This window comes from Salvia hispanica, chromosome 4 (assembly GCF_023119035.1).
Source record: "Salvia hispanica cultivar TCC Black 2014 chromosome 4, UniMelb_Shisp_WGS_1.0, whole genome shotgun sequence".
NCBI lineage: Eukaryota > Viridiplantae > Streptophyta > Magnoliopsida > Lamiales > Lamiaceae > Salvia > Salvia hispanica.
In genome coordinates, this window is record NC_062968.1 from 18,118,257 (window position 1) to 18,137,077 (window position 18,821).

Here is an 18,821-nt window from a genome sequence, read left to right on the forward strand (position 1 = left end):
CGATATTCTCGGTATTGATATGTCAATTGTAAGTGTTATTTTTTAGTTGTTGACATTTTAATTCGAGTTGTTGACATTCGATATTCTCGGTATTGATATGTGAATAGTAAGTGTTATTTGGTAGTTGTTGACATTTTAATACGAGTTGTTGACATTCGATATTCTCGCTATTGATATGTGAATAGTAAGTGTTATTTGGTAGTTGTTGACATTTTAATACGAGTTGTTGACATTCGATATTCTCGCTATTGATATGTGAATAGTAAGTGTTATTTGTTAGTTGTTGACATTTTAATACGAGTTGTTTACATTCGATATTCTCGGTATTGATATGTCAATTGTAAGTGTTATTTTTTAGTTGTTGACATTTTAAAACGTGTTGTTGACATTGGATATTCTCGGTATTGATATGTCAATTGTAAGTGTTATTTTTTAGTTGTTGACATTTTAATACGAGTTGTTGACATTCGATATTCTCGGTATTGATATGTGAATTATAAGTGTTATTTTATTAAATGTTGATTGTTGAAGATTTGAAGATTTGAAGATTTGAATGTTAAAGATTCCAAGATTCGAAGATTTGAATGTTGAAGATTTGAAGATTTGAATGTTGAAGATTTGAGGATTTGAAGATTTGAATGTTGAAGATTTGAAGATTTGAAGATATGAATGTATTCGAAATTAAGAGCAAATCCTTTGCAATAAATGAACATGATAACTCAATTAAAACGATGAAGAGAAAGGAAACAACAGTGATTAGAATTTTTATTTATTTGACGATTAATTTGGGTTTGGCCCTAAATTAATGCCATGTGGAAGCCCAATAGTTAATAGTTATATGAGTCGTTGTCACATTCTAATTTTTCAAAGGGCTAATTAAGTAGTGGAGTACGTATTTAATTTTTCTCTCACTGAAAACCTAAATTCTTCATTTTGATGATATGATCTGCCAGTTTGTTTCTCTGTTTAATAACTCTTCCTACTGGAACTTGGCATGTAGTTATGATGGTTTTAGACTTTAGTACATGGTTTGCAGTGAATGATTTAATTATTTAATTGAATCAGTGATTTCTACTAAGCAATAAAAGGAAATAATATAGCTACAAGGTTCACTTTTACAATGGTATCCACTCTAAAACACATGTACAAAGTTTATACCTTGATGTAAAATATTGAGAAAACTAGTTCCAAGTCAGTTAGGTCTCGTTTTGCTGGTAATAAGCAGAAATAATATTTGAAATATTTTATGCTTTAGTTATGGAAACATTACAAGTAACTACAGTAACTATGCTCTTTTTTCTGACTACAGAAAGATAGAATATGTCTGTGAAGTGTGAATACAAACTTCCAAACATTTTTCTTTTTGTCTGACTAGCCTAACCTGCTATTTCGGCTTTGAGATTATTAAGAAAGACTGAAGAAACGGAGAGCAAGATAAGCTTCCGGATTAAAACTGAGAGGCCAAAAAAGCTATGCTCTTTCTGCCGGATACCTTATCTTGCATACCTGAACTTAATTTGAGCTTTTCACATAGTTACATGAATTTACTCGCTAAGCCTAATCTGTTTCTTTAAAGAATGATTTGTCTTCATTGCATTTAAAAAATTACTGGTGGATGAAGAAACCCAGTCTAAGGTTTATATTCTACTTAATTCGGACAGTGTGATGTGGGACACACTTGCAGAAGAGCAGAGCCAACATTTCAATCGCATATGCAAAATTTGGGGTGAGGATCTAACCAAGGTAAGCTCGTCTCATAAACATTCAACTGAAAACATATTGATAATCCTTAATGTGCTGTTCAGTAGTGTTAGTTCAAAGTTTGGTTATCTTCTTTATATCATTTTCATACTTTGCTGAAAATATTTTTCTGTGTTTTGCCTGCATGATTCTTCAGATGGATGGTGAATCTAATGGGCAACAAACCAAGCAAGAACGATTGAGGACGAGATGGACACCCGCACTTGATAAAGTTTTCGCAGATATAGTTGTGGAACAGATTCGACAGGGAAACAGACCAAATAATATTTTCGACAAGAAAACATGGAGTCAGATCCGTGTGGAATTTAACAGGCTGACTGGTCTCAGTTTTAATAACAATCAATTAAGAAAGCATCTTGACGTTCTGCGTACACGTTATCAGAATTTGCTATCCACTTTTACACAGAATGATGCAATAATGCCAGATTCATGCTACATGGGTTTTGATCAATGGGAAGATATCGGGGTATCTCTCTTTCCTGTCACTCTTATCTGCATAAAGACAATGGTTGAAGTTCTCAATTAACTCATGTTTAATGAATCCCAACATGCATTCAGGCACAAGCAAAGATGGAACCAGCAAAGATGAAGGAATGTTCTATTTATGAGCAGCTATGCACAATATTTGCGGATTCAGGCGTGGATGGAAAATATGCTCAATCAAGCCACTACGGAAAATTGAACATGTCAGCTGGGATTGATCATTTTGGTTCAGAAGATGCAAACCCAAGTCCTAAAACACCATCCACGTCAAAATCTATGCTAGGAAATGGATCTTCACCCCAGAACATTAACAAGAGCGTGGCTGACAAAAAGAGAAAGCGTATATCCGAAGTTGGATCTATCTCAGATCAAAGTCAATGGAATCATGAGCTAAGTGATACTATGGCGGAAGCCTTCTTGGATATGATGCAGTCCTCTAGGATTCGAACAGCCACAAAGCCTCAAATTGATGAAAGATTCTCAATCACAAACTGCATAAAAGCATTGGACAAGATTGAAGGCATTGATGACAATCTTTATTATGCTGCCTTAGATCTGTTTGAGAATCCTAATTTCAGGGAGGTGTTCCTATCTCTGCAGAATGACTACCTTCGACTAACATGGTTGCAGGAAAAATGTGGTGGTTTTACTCCATTTAGCTATTGAGTTCTGGTTCGATGATGCCTCTTTTTGACCGTGGGTGCAGTGTCTCTTTTGCTTGTAAAGTACACAAATCTTTTGATCCATTAGAGCAGTGTATGTATAGGAATAGGATGATACTTTATAGGTGGGTTACATAAATTGTTAGTAATTTTAGTTTGCAGATAAAATCTCTCTGAAAAAGGCATTTCTTAGCATGCTCAGGTGTATTATGGAAGAGTAGCTTTTTGTTTATTATTTGCATTGTCCTTATTTTTATACATGTTCAAAAGGCCATGCTCATGGGCCTTATTCAGATCTCACTGGTGAAAACTCAATGGCATAAACACAGGCATAAATAAAGCTTTTCTTGAAGTTGACAATATAATGCTATGACAAATTGACAATGTTTTCTTTTCAATTGCAAATCATTGAATAGTTTATAGGCTTACAATTTATAACCTCAAACTGAATGATAGAGATATTTCCAAAAGCATGCTGCAAGGAAATCGAATTCACAGTTTCGAATAATATAACAAAATTGTTTTACAATACTATCCTAGAAAAAGATAAGTTTTTTCAACTACTGTTAATTGTATAAAACTGGAGCATCTCTTCTTCTACAGGGTGAGTATCACCCACAATCACAAGGCAGTGCAAAGGGGGGCCAAAGTCTATCGTCAAGAGTTGCTCCATGGAGCCTGCAGCTATCATCTGATCTTCACAACCCACCCGCGCCAAACCAACACACGTCGTGTCTTTGCTGTAAGCTGATAAAAGAAGAGGAAATAGTTAAACAATATAACCCCACTTTAGTCAAATGTAAATAAGTGCCAAAGGTTAGAAATGAAACCATGTTTCACCCACCCTAACATTTGCATTGGGTTAACTTTTTAGAACACGAATCAAGATCTAAAATTTATACTATAATCTAGTTGAGAATCAAAATGCATAATGTATGTCACTAGGAGTTCTCAACTCAATAATTATTTACAGAGTATGAAGTAGTACACCTCACAAGAAAATCAACTAAACACTTGGTTCCAAATTAAAATGCTTAGAGCAAGCTAATGAAACAGATCACTTATTTGTCTACTCTGAAAACATGACAAGAACAAGCTGAAATACCTGAATCCGGGTGGTTCTCCACCACCTCCAAGAGTTGTTCTATTGCTGTGTTTATAGTCATAAACCTTGGTGGCTCGTAAACCTTCTTCCCTCTGGAATTCCATGCAGACAAAAAGTTACAAAACTCCAACTAGTTTTAAGTAATCAGAACGTTAACATATACACAGGAACACAATATCAATTACTAACCTGCATAGCGACTCTAGTGAAGGCTCTTTCACCTTTATATCTGCAAAATTGTAACATACCAATCAGACTAACAGAGTTAAGTGCACAATTTAAGATATCTACACTTTTAACCATATCTTCAAAGCATCTATTGATCTAAACAGAAAAAACTCAATTCTAGAGACATGAGATGCAAGTGTGCAAAATATCAACGTTACCTAACAGGCAAAGCGTATGCAATCCAAGTTCCCGATTTCTTTTAATTTTTTCGTAAAAGCTATCAGGCTTCCAAGTTTCAGTGAAAAACGGGATTGAGATCGTCTCTCCATAACGATAGAGCTGCAAGCCACAAACTCCAATCGCGTTCATAACTGAGGCATTGTGCACAACCTTAACATCCACGCCCAACTTCTTAGCCCGGACAACGAGATCAGAATGTGTCGTTGCTCTGCAACAATGGACATAACAATTGAAACCATTGCAAATACATCCCAACAAACTCAAAATTCCGAAACATCATCATTAGCCAATAACAGAAACAATTACAATTGCAGCTATACAACATCACCTCTTCCATCTGACACCAAACTACACAATCCATCAACACCATTGAAAACCAGATATCATCCAACTATAAAATCTTAAATCATTATTCCAAAAATGAAAAAGGAATTAAAAAAATACCCAAAAGGATCTCCAACGACCATAAATGCCACGTCAGAAACCTGAGCTTCCAACAGCATGTCATCTGCCTTCTCCTCCACCATTTCCCTGTCTGAAACAATTATAGATTTCCCATAAACCTTTTCCTGCAAATTTTCACAAAGATCCAAACTTTATAGCTAAATCAACAGAAAAAACTTGAAAAGATAAAGAAAAAATGAGAAGTTAACTAAAACCCACCAGTTTGGAGAGGCCATCAGAAGTGATGCCGAAGGAGAGGAGAGAAGTGTAGGCCTCCATATAAACTTTACTGCATTTCTTGATTGCCTCAAGCCCTCTTAGTGTGATGTCTTTCTCATCTCCTAACCCTAATCCTATTATGTATAACATCCTTGCCTTTTTGGGATGAGAGATGCCAACTATGTTGTCTCAAATTAGGTGAAAACAAAACAGCATTCGGTGAAATTCGTTCACCGATTTGCAGTAATCATTGGGTAGACAGCACAACACCGTGCGGGTTGTTGGACGGCGGTGGTGATGTCGGCGGTCACGGCTAGGAAGGCCACACCGAGGGAGAGAATTGACGGGGGTTTAGCGGCAAGAGGTAGAAGAAGTAGATATTTATACAATGGGCTAGGCCATATTCTATTTGGACATCCTCATTGGGCTGAAAATTTTATTTAAATACAGCCCAAGTTTTAATTTAGGTTAAGAAGAAAATATTTGCAGCCCTAATTTCAAATTTAATTTGTCCTTGCATTGAATTTGTTAATAACCTAATCATTGGGCTGTTTAAATTAAATTGTTGAGCCCAGATAAATTATTTAAATTTTTGGATTTATATGATAATAATAATTAATCATTTATTACTTATTCATACACCCACATAAAAGTGTTGGTTTAAATAAGAAATTAATTAGTCCTTGGTATACTGAAATTATTATTAGCTTATATCGATTCATATTTCTTCTAGGCGTCAAAATCTCAAGTTAATGGATTCTTTTTTCTTTTAGGCGTCAAAATTTAATGAATCATTTCTCAAATACTATCAATAATTTAAATCCCACTTTATTTATTTTTTTATTTCTTTTTGTACTTTAAATTATTTTATATCAACTCTATCTTAATTCACTAAAATCAAATTTTAAATCCCAACACAAAGCATCGATTAACTTGAGAAGAAGAAAGCATATTACACATATAAATAATGTAAATATTTATTCCATTAGTCTTATTCTAAGTGATATAATTTTCCTTTTAAGATGTCTCACTCTAAATGACACAATTCTAAATATAAAAATATTAATCTTTTTACTTTTTTTCTTTTCTCTTACTTTATTCATTCATTTTACTCTTAAAACAATGTGTATATAAAATTCCCACTCAGAGTCAAATATCCTCTCCAATTTATCAGGCCCAGTACCCAATTACTGCTAGGCCTTATCCAAGTTGGTCTCCCTTACCATCAAATTAGAGGTATTCACCTAATTTTTTTTATGTAAGATATAGGAGTGTGATATTTATTAAGAGTAATTATATTCATAATTCCTAATGTATGATCTGTAGCCTCTGAATTAGAAATTAAATACTAGAATAAGTGATTTATGAGCCTGTCCCTATAATCCACCTTAAATGGTTATAAACATCACATCATCCATTTCCATTAAAATACATAATTTATTTGATAGCATCCACTTAATTCAATATTTGACTTAGTATTGGTTGATACTACTATGAAAGTTTGATTTAAATATATTTGCTAGTTCCTGACAGCAGTTGACAACCTGCTCAAGATTAGATTGGACCATTGTGACATTGACTTATTTAATTTGATAAATACATTAGTCCTAATTAGCACCCAATAACTTAGGAAAAATCATTTCTGCATCGACTAGACTGTTCCATATATGTATATGTATAGTCCAATTTCAAATGAACACTATATATAATGCACATGGGCATATATGTCCCCACAAACACCAAGTGAGGCAAAATTGGGAATTTTGGTATAGATTGGCAATGGGCATGGGTATGAATGTGACATTCCAACAAACCATTTTATGATGAAGCCATGTTGGGAGAGTGACCACATTTGCTATTATGGCCATCAAGAATTGCTTCTAAATTATATTTTACTTTTAACTTTTTTTAAGTATGGTAGGATCCAATGCTTTTGGGGAATTGAAGACATATCATATCCCTTTTTCCCTTGAAGTACACCCTAATATTTCACATTTATGGGTGAGTTTTGGGGAGAAAATCATGATCTAAAATCAATTTAATTTTATAAATTTTGATTAATGAATGGTTATGATTGAATATTTTCCTGTGGAATACTGCTTCCATGAATGTGCAAAAGTGATTTTTAATGATTATTTATACTTTTTTGTGTGCATAATAATGCTTTTTATAGGAAATTTCATTTTTTTACACACATTAATTTCATCTTAATTAGAAAACTAATAAAGAGGGCTATGTTTTGGAGGTTATAATGAGTCTATCATTCTTTAGGTTATGAGGGAAATTTTTCAGAATGGTTAATGATGGATTTAATACAAAATGTGCTTTAAGTTTAAAAGTCATGCCTATTAATTATGAATCTATATATGCACTTCACTTATGATCAAGTAATTCAGAAAAACCATGACAGTAATTAATTTTATGTGATTATAAGCAGATCACTAATTGTTCATGTAGACATTTTCATGTTGTTTTTAGTATTTTCAAAATATTAGTATGATCGAAATTATGATTGAATCAGCTACAAAACATCAATTCTATGCTTTAAACTATATATATATGCGTTGCAGCGGTGTGTTTCCTTCAAAATTGTCCATAAAAGAAGAAGACATAAATTAAAAAAGGATTATGCTTCGAAAAATATGGTACAGTACCTGGTTATGTACTTAGTTAATTATGGTGGACAATTATATGAGGTGGACAATACTTAATGTATAAGATGATTTAACATGAATGTGGATATTCATTACAACCCATTTTTATTGGTAATGATAGATATTAGTGATTAAGGATGGAATCATTAATTGAAAAGTTAGAGGAGTTCAATTAGTAGTATAAAACTAAGCAAAATAAACTGTCTTTTGAATGAGAAAGCTTTTAATCGGGGCTGTAGTTAAAGTGCAACTATACATTTTGTAAAGGAAATTAAAGGGAGATTCTGCAATTTTTGTATTGTCTGCCAATGAGTTTTAAATATTGATTTATAGACATTTTATATTTGTGCAAATAGGTCTTCAGTTTGAATTTAAATTCATGACATTTTTGCTCATATCAATAAATGTTCACTTGAATTTAAATTTATAGATATTTTCACGGAGTCTAGAATTTAGATTTGAATTACAACAGGCCAAACGCAATATATTTTATTTCAATATAACATTATTTTGATACCTAACAAGAAAGTTGAGATGGCCGAGTTGGTCTAAGGCGCCAGATTAAGGTTCTGGTCCGAAAGGGCGTGGGTTCAAATCCCACTCTCAACAATACTTAAATTTTTTAATTCCACCCACTCTCAACAATAATTAATTTTATACTCCACATTTTAAGTGTACCCACTCTCAACAATACTAATTTTTTAATATTGTTAGGTCTTTACTTATACTAACAGAAAGTGATGTGATATAATATGATGCTATTACACAATAGTAATGTTTAATATTTTTGGGTCTTCACTTTCTTCTTTCTTAGAATTATAGTAACAGAAACTGATGTGATATAGTAGTAATATAATCCTATTACACATAACACACTAACTTTAAGTTGAAGAATATCCAACGAACCTTGCCCCACTAAAAAAAACGAAATGATTCTTTAAAGAAGACAGTTATGTTTGTAATTCTAAGTTAAAGTTAGAATGCTATAAAAAGCAAAAAAAAAAATAAAAATAAAATATTGATACCAAAATATGATCTCGAAAGCTATTGATATACCTTATTGGTTTGTAAGTAAAAATAATTATTATTAGCATATATAGACAGCATACGATACAAACGTCATGTATTAAATGCTCTAAATTGTTTCAATGATAGTAAATGGAGTATATACATAGTACAGTATACAAACGTCTAAACAATGGAATATCATGAAAACTCCAAATACCTAGCCGTCCAAATCTCATACGTAACTTAATAATCTTGAGACCGTTAATGTTTATAACACCAATTTCTACTGCAAAAATAAATAAATATAAATAGTCACTTTTATTCTTAAATGGACATAGAGTTAAAGCTACTTTTTTGTTAGTACATGATTTAAAAACATTGTGAGTTTATATTAGTCGCATATCAAATGGTACTTTTGTTATATTGAAGTTTTTATATGTTGTGAAGTAACGTGGCTACTTTTTTTTTTATCTTTACTATAGTAATAAAATACTCTTTATTTTCTAAAGTTATAAGATTGAAATACTATTCCAAGAAATATCCAAACATTACAATAAGAAAAGATTGATGCAAAAATTTGGGCCTCATTAATGTACAGAAGTAAAAGTTAAACCTCAAGGGTAAATATGACATTTCAGAAAAATTGATGTCAACTAACGACCATCAACGGTCACAAATGCTGAGCCCATGTTAAGATCGTGCTCCTTGCCGCACATTAGTGCTCCCCCTCGCTTCTACTAGAACACAGAAATAGCAGTGAAGTCCAGTTAATTGCAAAATTTTGAAACGACGTCCAAAAAAATCTGGCAACGGTTCGCCGTCGTCTGCGGCAGAGCAAATCTTTGAAATTTCTTCAATTATCGGCAGTAATCTCTCTCCGCCGACTTCAACTGCCGTTTCCTATCTCTTTTTCATTTGGAGTATTTGCCGCATTCAGGTAGCGGAATGCGCACGATTCCGATTTCAATCACATTTCTCGTCACTCTTTTTCCTTTTTGTATTTGTATTCTCTTCCTTTTTTTTTTCTAGTGTTATGATTGAAATTTGCTAAGGCATTTTTCATATTGTGTTTATGATTGTAATTTTTTTGTCGGTGAATTTGATTGCGGTTCCGTGAGAGTGAGACTGGAGGCATATATGTTAAGATGCAGCATTAGGTGTTTGATATTAGTATTGTACTGCTTTTTATATTTATCGGAATAAGTGCAATTTTGCTTCATTGAGTGTGTATATGTGCGCTCTCGCGTGTGTGTTTCTACTTTGAGATCTTCAATGGCGAAGTGGTAATCGTGAATTTGGTAAAATTTGATACAATGTACTAGTGTAGCGCGTCACCGAATTTGATTGAGAAAATAAGAATTAATTTCCAATCGAAATGGCGAATTACGGTGTTTGGATTTCAGTTATATCTCAGTGTTGAATGATTTGGAGATGAGGAGAAGACAGACAAACAAGTTAGCGCAGGAACAAAATCCTTGAATATTTGTTATTGTAATGCTTCTGAGATCTTGTTGTTTATTGCCGAAGTGGATGAGAGAAAACACACGAATTTGATTTTATTTGCTTTTGTACTTCAATTCTGATAATGTGGAAGAAATTGATGCACGACTCTTATAGCATATACATTTTTTATGTGCATTTTCTTTGTGTTTCATCTAGGATTATTGCAAGTGAGGTTTTTCTCTCTGCAATTTACTTACGAAAGAACACAATGAACCTAAGTGAGTTCAACTTAAGTTCTTTAGTTTGGCATCACAAAGTAGTGTTTGAAATTGTAAAAACAGTGTGAAATAAACTGCACATTCCAAATTCAATGCTGATTACATCGACTTAACTTTTTTGAGCTTTTTTGAGTTAGTTTGCTGTCCTTAACCTAACATCTTTTCCTTTTTTTTCAGAGTGGAAAATGATTGGATCTCTTTTCACTAGAGGACTTGTGTATGTACCATATCCAGTTTCTAGTTTATGAAAAGTTGTATTTCCTTTCATTTTTGCCGAAGGAGTATCTTAATTTCATTTTACCTTCATGATAGGATGGTTCTTGGCTATGCATACCCTGCGTATGAATGCTATAAATCTATGGAGCTGAATAAGCCTGACATCGAGCAACTTCGCTTTTGGTGCCAATACTGGTACACTTCACTCTTGATTTACCATTCTAGTGCTTTTGTTCCAGTTATTTCTTGTAACCCATTTTCAATGTTGCAGGGTCTTAGTGGCGGGCTTGACAGTATTTGAAAGAATTGGTGATACATTTATTGGCTGGTAGAACTTTTGTGCTTTAGACACTGACTTGTTATTCTCTCATTTTCTGGTGAGGGGGATGATTTTTGTTATTAATCTTGATTTGCATCTTGCAGGGTTCCCATGTATGGTGAAGCTAAGTTAGCCTTCTTTATATATCTGTGGTATCCTAAAACTAAGGTATGCAGTGCAATCTACTAATTCATCTCCAACTCGAGTTGTTTATTAGTATTATTATTTTTTCTCATTGGCCATTTCCCTTTCCATATCAATCCAGGGAACAACATATGTTTATGATTCGTTCTTTCGGCCTTATGTTGCAAAACATGAGACAGAAATTGATCGTAGCTTGTTAGAAATGAAGACAAGGGCAGGGGACTTGGCATTTATGTACTGGCAAAAGTCAGCAAGTTATGCCCAGACCAGAGTTTTTGATATTTTGCAGTTTGTTGCTGCACAATCAACCCCCAAACGATCAGCTCCGGTACAATTTCTTTGCGTCACTGGGATGAAAACTATGAGTATGATGCGTTGAAGCATACTGTTTGCAGTACACTGATACTAAGAAGTTGGTTTCTAATTTGGCGATGCACCTCTTCAGCATAAAAACTTGTAGTTGTGTCAAGCAGGGTGCACTCTTCCATCTCTTACTGATGCCATTTCCTTTTTCTTGTTATGCAAAAGCATGCTCATCATCACTCTATGTTAACTCTTATAAAAAACTTTTTATGCATTTTGGCGCCAGCTTACACGATTATCACATTTTGCTTTTAGACATTAGTTCAGTGAGTCTGAAACCAATGCTGTAGTATGCCAAACATCTACACAATGAGCCTAAAGTATACACTTCTCCTCTCTAAGGATATCATTTTACTGAATATAATGGTTTCTTATTTCATGTTGTAGCCTTCACAGCAGGAAGCCAAAGTCCTGAAACCCACTACACCATCAGCTCGTGTAACAGATGTCACGACGCAACCCCAAACTGAACAGCTCTCTTCTCCGGCTTCCTCTACATCTTCAAGCGAGCAAGAAGAGGATGCAATAGATGCTGCAGAATCTTCGGGCGAACCAAAAGCAGCTCCTGCTCCAGTAGTCTCCAAAGGGCCAAAAGCAGCTCCTGCTCCAGCAGTCTCCAAAGGGCCAAAAGCAGCTACTGCTCCAGCACTCGCAAAAGGTCCAAAAGTAACACTGAGTCAAGCCCTTGAGGCGTCGAGTTCCTCTAAAGAAGAGGCAATGCAGATCGATTCTGTGAGTGTGACTACACCTCCTACAATACAAGAGACTGTTGTATCAGAAGAAGCCTTACGATCGCCGAAAATGAGATCTAGGAAAACACGTGCTGCTGCATCAAAACGCTGAGCATTGTAGTCTGCATGCTCTTAGGCTGCGGGTGATAAATGCACAATAGTGACTAGTTAACATAAATTTCTTCATTTTCTTCTTGCTATAGGTGCATTACTAACATACATTCTGGTGATTAGTATATGATGATAAGTCTTTTGTGGCTTCTTTTAGCTCGATATTTTATTTTATTATTTGTATTGTAGTATAGTAGTGGTAACAATATTTTGTATACATGGTATGATGCATTGATAAATTGAGGATGATGGGTGAGTGTGGACTATGTTTTACCAATGCCAAAACTAAATAGGAATGTCCCTCTATATTCATTAGGAAATATTGGCTTCCATAAACAATGCTAAGTATAAACCATTATTGAACACTCTTTGTAAAGAAAAAAATACTCCATATTTATGCTTTTTATACGTACAAATGTTTTTGTTAGAGCATCCACAATAGTGTCGCTAGCCGAACTATTGGAATCGGTCAGCCGCGATTCGGCGAAAAAATTGGCGTGAGCTAGTCGATTTGAGGGCGCTGGCCACCATTGTGGCGTGCCGATCGGCCAGCGATCGGCTAATTTTCGTATTTTTTTTTAAATTTTTGAAAACCTATATATACGCGATTTTAGTTTCATTTTCATTTGCACCACTTGTTTTGACGAGTTCTCTCTCTCTCTAAATTTCTGTACAAGAGCAATATCGAACGATGGACAACAACAACGAGTCCAGTCTGGCGACGAGCGGATCTCAGACTCCCACGATACCCTTGGGATCTGGATGGGGCCAGATGGGCGGGCAGATGGGCCCAGGGTTTAACGTCCCCTGGCAGCAACAGTTGATGGGGATGATGGCTGGAGCGCGGGGAGGGAGGGATGAGGGGGGGAACCGGGGGATGCCGTGGGGGATGCGGGGCGGGGTGCAGGCGAGCGGCGGGCAGGCAACGCCGGGGTAGAGAGGTATGCCCCATATGCAGCATCAGATGATGCAGCAGATGATGGGGATGATGCCAGCGGTATGGCAGGGAGAGATGCAGCCCGGTATGCATCCCGGGATGCAGGGGTCACCGGGGGTGGACACAGTCTATTGTGCCTCTCTTGATTTTTGACGGCTTCGTCTCACGCGTCGACCCAAGTGGAGACGCAGTTCACTGGCGATGACCTTTTGTCATTGCATGAGATGGGGATCGATCTCGGGGAGCCGGACACTCCCGTTCCAGCGGGTTGGGCCACGCCGAAGAAGAAGAAGGCCAAAGGAAAGGGCAAGGTGGTCGGCGAGTCGTCGTAGCCCGCTGTTGACGACACCCCCACGCGGAGGAAGAGGACGGAGGATGAGTACGCCGCGTGGCCAAGGTGTGGTTGTCGGTTTGCGACGATCCGCTGGTTGCGAACAACCAGCGGGTCGTCAACATGTGGGCGAAGATTAGGGCAACATACAGGAGGAACTGCCCGCACGGAAAGGACTACAGCGGGGAGGAGTGCCGGAAGGGGTGGGAACGCATCAGGGCCGCGGTCGGCCGATTTTCGGGGTTGTACGCCAACGCCCTCCGCCAGCTGACTAGTGGGCAGAATGAGGAGGACGCTCGGAGGATAGCGGAGAGTCAGTTCCCCTTGCCGGGGAAGTATAAGGAGTTCACCTTCTGGGAATGCTATGTGTTGCTGAAGGACTCCGAGAAGTTTCGGGCGAGGTGCGATGCTGTGTGGCCGAAGAAGCAGAGGCTGAACTATTCTGGCGACTACAGTGGCAGCAGCGGCAGATCCCACTACCTCCCCCCGGATGCTGAGAAGTTTCCGTCCCCTCCATCCTTTACTCGTCGCCCTCGCCCGGTTGGCCAAAAGCGGGCGCAATGGGCAGCGAGGGGAGGATCCCCCCTATCGCCCCAGGAGGTCATCTCGGCACCCCCCCGCGCGTACACCTTATTCTCGCGTGCAAAAACGGAGGACCGGATGTACGCGGTCTTCCAATAGTGGAAGGCCGCAACTGAGCCACGGAGAAGAGGTTTCTCTACTCGATGCTCGAGAACATGCATGTGGATTTGGATGCCTCGAGGACACTGGTGGGGGGTTCAGACGAGGGCTCAGATACCCCGGGTGGCGGCGGCGTCGACGAGGAGTAGAGAGTGGCGGGGCTCGTGTGTGGAAGCCCATTTTTTTAAAAAAAATCATGTATTTTTTTTATCTATGTACCTTTTTTTTAATGAAATGAATGAATTTTCCCGTATATGTCTCGTAAATTTAGTTCCGTAATTTAATTATAAATTTGATTCCGTAAATGTAGTTTGTTTTTGAATTATTTTTATTGCGGCTGGTTTATGGCTAGGCCAGCCTATTTGAGTAAATGCTGACGTGGCAGGTGGATTTTTAATGCTGATGATGTGGCAGAGAGAGTGGCTGACCTATTCTTATCGTGGATGCTCTTAGCGTGGCAATGCGTGTTTTAATGAGGCGAAACAAAGAGCTAATTCAACGTGTCCACCAGTATTTTGGATTCTGGACAAACCAAATAATTTAATTTGTTAACATTGCTCTAGCATGGATTTCTATAAATTATGGTATATTTATAATAACCTTATTTTCATTTCAAGTGATGATAGTAGATCAATATACATACGTGATACGTGTATAACTGGGTTCATTTCATTTTTCACATACGATGAATATGATTGTTCGGTTAATTAATTGATTATTAATCAATCAATTAACTAGTTCAAGTCTATATTTGTAATATATTGATTAGTTAATCATATAGCAATTCAAATCCTCAATCTAAAGAAGAAGCGTCTTACCGACCAACTGACTTGCTTCCTATTATTCTTTCTTTTATTTATTTTCTTCGACAATTATAACAATTGATTTGATGTTTAATTTCATGATACAAATAGTACTGAAAAAAGACGATTGTTCAATTAGTGTAATTACTTTTAAAATATAATTAATGTGTATGATTCCTGCTAAAAAAGAGTTGTGGAGACAATTCGCAATCAAGATATCTTTATCCATGTGAGATGCTCCTTTATCACTCAAAAGATTCTGACCTTAACTTAAAAGGATGAACCTTAATAAATGACAATAAACAATGCAAGTTGGCTATTCTTTTTGCTTGACATACTTTTATTGTATCCTTTTGATAAAAAGAGATTAATTTATGGGAATGGGTATGAAGGAATATGTTTGCAAGGTCTTATGAAATTTTGGACAAGCTATATAGGTTTATCTCAAACCAATAATAAAAAGTATCGGAATAGACCCTCAAAATGTAACTCTATTCAGGATTTTCTCTAACTTGTATTTTCAAATTTGTACATAAACTACATTCCGTATTGGTAATATTCACATTATGATTTGGTACGAATTGCATTTTGTAGCAGTAATTAATATTTGCACTTTGGTATTGTATGAAGTAAAATGTGAAAACTGCAAGGACGCAAACGTAAATAAAAGATTATTCATATCTGTTTATGTAATATGAGATTAGTTTTGGACCCAGAGACAAAAACTCTCCATATATAAACTCTCTCGACTAATTCTTGTTTCCGTTTCAGTCTCTCTTTCTAGACTCCCTTGATTGAGAGCTGCAATCATGTTGGTTTATCAAGATTTGCTCACCGGTACAGCTCTCTCTCTCCTTTGTTATGATTGTCACAACTGGAATTTGAATTTGCGTGTTTATTTTTCACGTGGTTATGCTTCAAAATGCTCGTGCTGGATCTATATATTTTCGTAGGTTTTGATCGTTGGTTAATTGATCTATTGGCCTGATTCTGATTTCACTGAATTTTGTTGTTTGTGAGGTTTTTTAGGCTGCTTTGTGGTTTATTTTGATAAAATTAGACCTTTCTGCTGCATATTAATTCCGAGATTTGTATTTTGGCCTTTTATTATTTGGTTTGGGTTTAATTGAAGTATGAATTACGCTGGTGCCTTCTAGTTTAGGGAATAAATTGTGATTTTTGGATTCAGAATATGATACTAGTATTTGCTAATTACTGTAATTAAGATTCACTAATTCGTGATGGGATTGCTTTAGGTTGTTTTAAGTTCATACATTTTTTAGCTCTTGCTTGTTGAATTTGCTGTGGATATCAAGTTTCTCTAAGAAATACATATGGCTCTTTTGTTTATAGGTGATGAACTCCTCTCCGACTCTTTCCCGTATAAGGAAATCGAGAATGGAGCTCTATGGGAAGTCGAGGGAAAGGTTAGACCTTCCCCTTTTTCCAACAAGTGTAGTGTTTGTGGTTTTAATGTCATTATTTATCTGCTGGTTTGTTTTGTTTCTCTTACATGATTACTAGTGATCTTATCCTCATTTGTTGAATTTTCTTATGCATCGCAGTGGGTAGTCACCGGAGCTGTTGATGTTGACATTGGAGCAAATCCTTCGGCCGAAGGTGGTGGAGAGGATGAAGGAGTTGATGACCAGGCTGTCAAAGTGGTTGACATTGTCGACACCTTTAGGCTGCAGGTTTTTTGCTATTTCTACTTTGATGTGTTATTCACCTCGACAATGATTTTTTGGAGTTCATGGTCTGACCATATTCATTTATAGGAGCAACCTCCTTTCGACAAGAAGCAATTCATTGGATATATCAAGAAGTATATCAAGGTGTTGACGCCCAAGCTTGATGCCGAGAAGCAAGAGGAGTTTAAGAAGTCCATTGAGGGGGCGACCAAATATCTCGTCTCTAAACTCAAAGATCTCCAATTGTAAGAATCTCAGCTCTCTGCCTCTGTTTTCCACTCCTTATACTTGTATAATTATGTTTCCATTGTAATGTTCACATCTATGCATTTATAAATATGACTTGATCTCCATGTTAAGAAGCAAACCGTTGTTCAATTTCTGTCTTTGGTTTTACTTTATAGGTTACTAGGTTCATGCTAATATTAAATGACAACCGTGTATACTTTTTTTCTGTGTAGTTTTGTCGGAGAGAGCATGGCCGATGATAGCTCGTTGGTGTTTGCTTACTACAAGGAAGGTGCAACTGATCCAACATTTTTATACTTTGGCCATGGTTTGAAGGAAATCAAGTGTTGAGTGGCTGCAAAACTGCTCACTTGCCAAAATGTTTCTTATAACGATATATTTAATGCGTGCTGCCATTTTTCTCTGTGCTCGCTCTGTGTGACATTGGAATTCATCTTGATTTTAACTTCAATTTCCATAAAGTAGCTTCCATTTTGACCATATTATTAAAACCAAATAGATAAATCGAAACGAACAATGCTAAATGTGTGTCAAACGGGAGTGATGCTCATATAAGGAGCCCACATAAGGTATGTAGCATATCATTTCTCATATAATAAATATTAATTATTATATTTTATAAGTTAATAATTAATCAATAAGGTCATAATGCAATTTTAATTTATAAAATTTATTCAATTATAATATCCTTAAATATATAATTATAGTATAATAATTATTATATTTATTATTATAATAAATGAATATAAGATTACATGAAACTATATTTATAATTATATTAGCATATATTATGATGGATAATTCATATTTAAACTATCTATCGTAATAATAAATATAATAACATAATTATTATTATGTATAATTATTAGTTTATTAAAAATTTTACAATATTATTCTTTTTTATAAATAAAAAAATAATAAGTATATTTTTAGTTTGGTGTTTTAATTAAATATAAATTTAAAATCTTGATATTGTCTAAACACAGGAAAGTAAAGTTACTAGAAATCATATTCCTAGGATTCATTTTCCCAGGAATCATTTTCCTTGCCAACTTTACTTTCCCGCCAACCAAACATGGCCATAGAGTTTTCTGAAATCCCTTGGATATTACGTGTTTTTATAACAAATGACTAACTTAATCACTATATTACGCTCATAAATATTTATATAAACAGGTTGAGTACTTATCAATCATTTTAAATAAGCCAACAACTTGAACAAGCGATAAGCAAGCTATCTTTGCAGTTTCATAGTACCTAATTAGTTTGACGATCATGTTAGAAATAACTAATAAGCCGTTCAATCCATTACAAAGTGTTATAAGACCATCTACGATCGTACACCAAAACTTATTTTTGGTGTAGATAATTTCTCCAATCATACACCAAACTCAGACCCATTTTTGGGGTTTTCAATGGAATAATACCAAATATGGTGTTTACTCCAAAATTTTGTTAGACAAATACTCAAAACTGGTGTAAACTTAAAGATGATGTAAATGATTGAAGGAAAACTACTTTTTGGTGTGACGTATACTCAAAAATGGATTTGAATTTGGTGTAAATAATTGGAGATAGCCTAAAGGGTAAGGGTCATCTAAGGCTAGAATCACCGAATTGTCCATGTGGGGGCGATAAGGGGATTCAATGCCCCGCAATATGTGGGTTGATTCAAATCACACACTTGCAACAAAAAAAATACATCGACTTGGATCTAGTCTGATACCATGTTATAAATGAGTCATCTCTTAAATGACCTTATAAGAAGAAGAGTTATCCA

At 35.7% G+C, this 18,821-nt stretch overlaps 4 protein-coding genes and 1 non-coding gene across 5 annotated transcripts; 4 read left to right on the top strand and 1 right to left on the bottom strand.

The window, feature by feature from the left end:
• The first annotated feature begins 1,618 nt into the window (after nucleotides 1-1,618).
• Nucleotides 1,619-3,263, top strand: LOC125185523 (L10-interacting MYB domain-containing protein-like). Its single transcript, XM_048082071.1, has 3 exons — nucleotides 1,619-1,743; nucleotides 1,898-2,227; nucleotides 2,320-3,263. Exons 1-3 carry the CDS (start codon nucleotides 1,666-1,668, stop codon nucleotides 2,908-2,910), a joined length of 999 nt encoding a protein of 332 aa, XP_047938028.1. The 5' UTR covers nucleotides 1,619-1,665; the 3' UTR covers nucleotides 2,911-3,263.
• A 119-nt stretch (nucleotides 3,264-3,382) lies between these two features.
• On the bottom strand, nucleotides 3,383-5,422 carry LOC125185524 (probable diphthine methyl ester synthase). The gene is made up of 6 exons (XM_048082073.1): nucleotides 5,083-5,422; nucleotides 4,864-4,988; nucleotides 4,398-4,627; nucleotides 4,201-4,240; nucleotides 4,012-4,103; nucleotides 3,383-3,653 (listed from the first exon to the last, which is right to left on the bottom strand). The coding sequence occupies exons 1-6, from the start codon at nucleotides 5,230-5,232 to the stop codon at nucleotides 3,463-3,465; spliced, it is 828 nt and encodes a 275-aa protein (XP_047938030.1). The 5' UTR covers nucleotides 5,233-5,422; the 3' UTR covers nucleotides 3,383-3,462.
• A 2,842-nt stretch (nucleotides 5,423-8,264) lies between these two features.
• On the top strand, nucleotides 8,265-8,345 carry TRNAL-AAG. Its single transcript has one exon. It is a non-coding gene; the product is annotated as a tRNA-Leu (tRNA).
• Nucleotides 8,346-9,497: 1,152 nt separating this feature from the next.
• Nucleotides 9,498-12,661, top strand: LOC125219552 (putative HVA22-like protein g). The gene is made up of 7 exons (XM_048121563.1): nucleotides 9,498-9,681; nucleotides 10,643-10,682; nucleotides 10,778-10,876; nucleotides 10,953-11,009; nucleotides 11,105-11,168; nucleotides 11,266-11,472; nucleotides 11,895-12,661. Exons 2-7 carry the CDS (start codon nucleotides 10,651-10,653, stop codon nucleotides 12,348-12,350), a joined length of 915 nt encoding a protein of 304 aa, XP_047977520.1. The 5' UTR covers nucleotides 9,498-9,681; nucleotides 10,643-10,650; the 3' UTR covers nucleotides 12,351-12,661.
• Nucleotides 12,662-15,821: 3,160 nt separating this feature from the next.
• On the top strand, nucleotides 15,822-17,521 carry LOC125223281 (translationally-controlled tumor protein homolog). Its single transcript, XM_048126359.1, has 5 exons — nucleotides 15,822-15,938; nucleotides 16,455-16,528; nucleotides 16,667-16,795; nucleotides 16,880-17,037; nucleotides 17,254-17,521. Exons 1-5 carry the CDS (start codon nucleotides 15,911-15,913, stop codon nucleotides 17,369-17,371), a joined length of 507 nt encoding a protein of 168 aa, XP_047982316.1. The 5' UTR covers nucleotides 15,822-15,910; the 3' UTR covers nucleotides 17,372-17,521.
• Nucleotides 17,522-18,821: the final 1,300 nt, after the last annotated feature.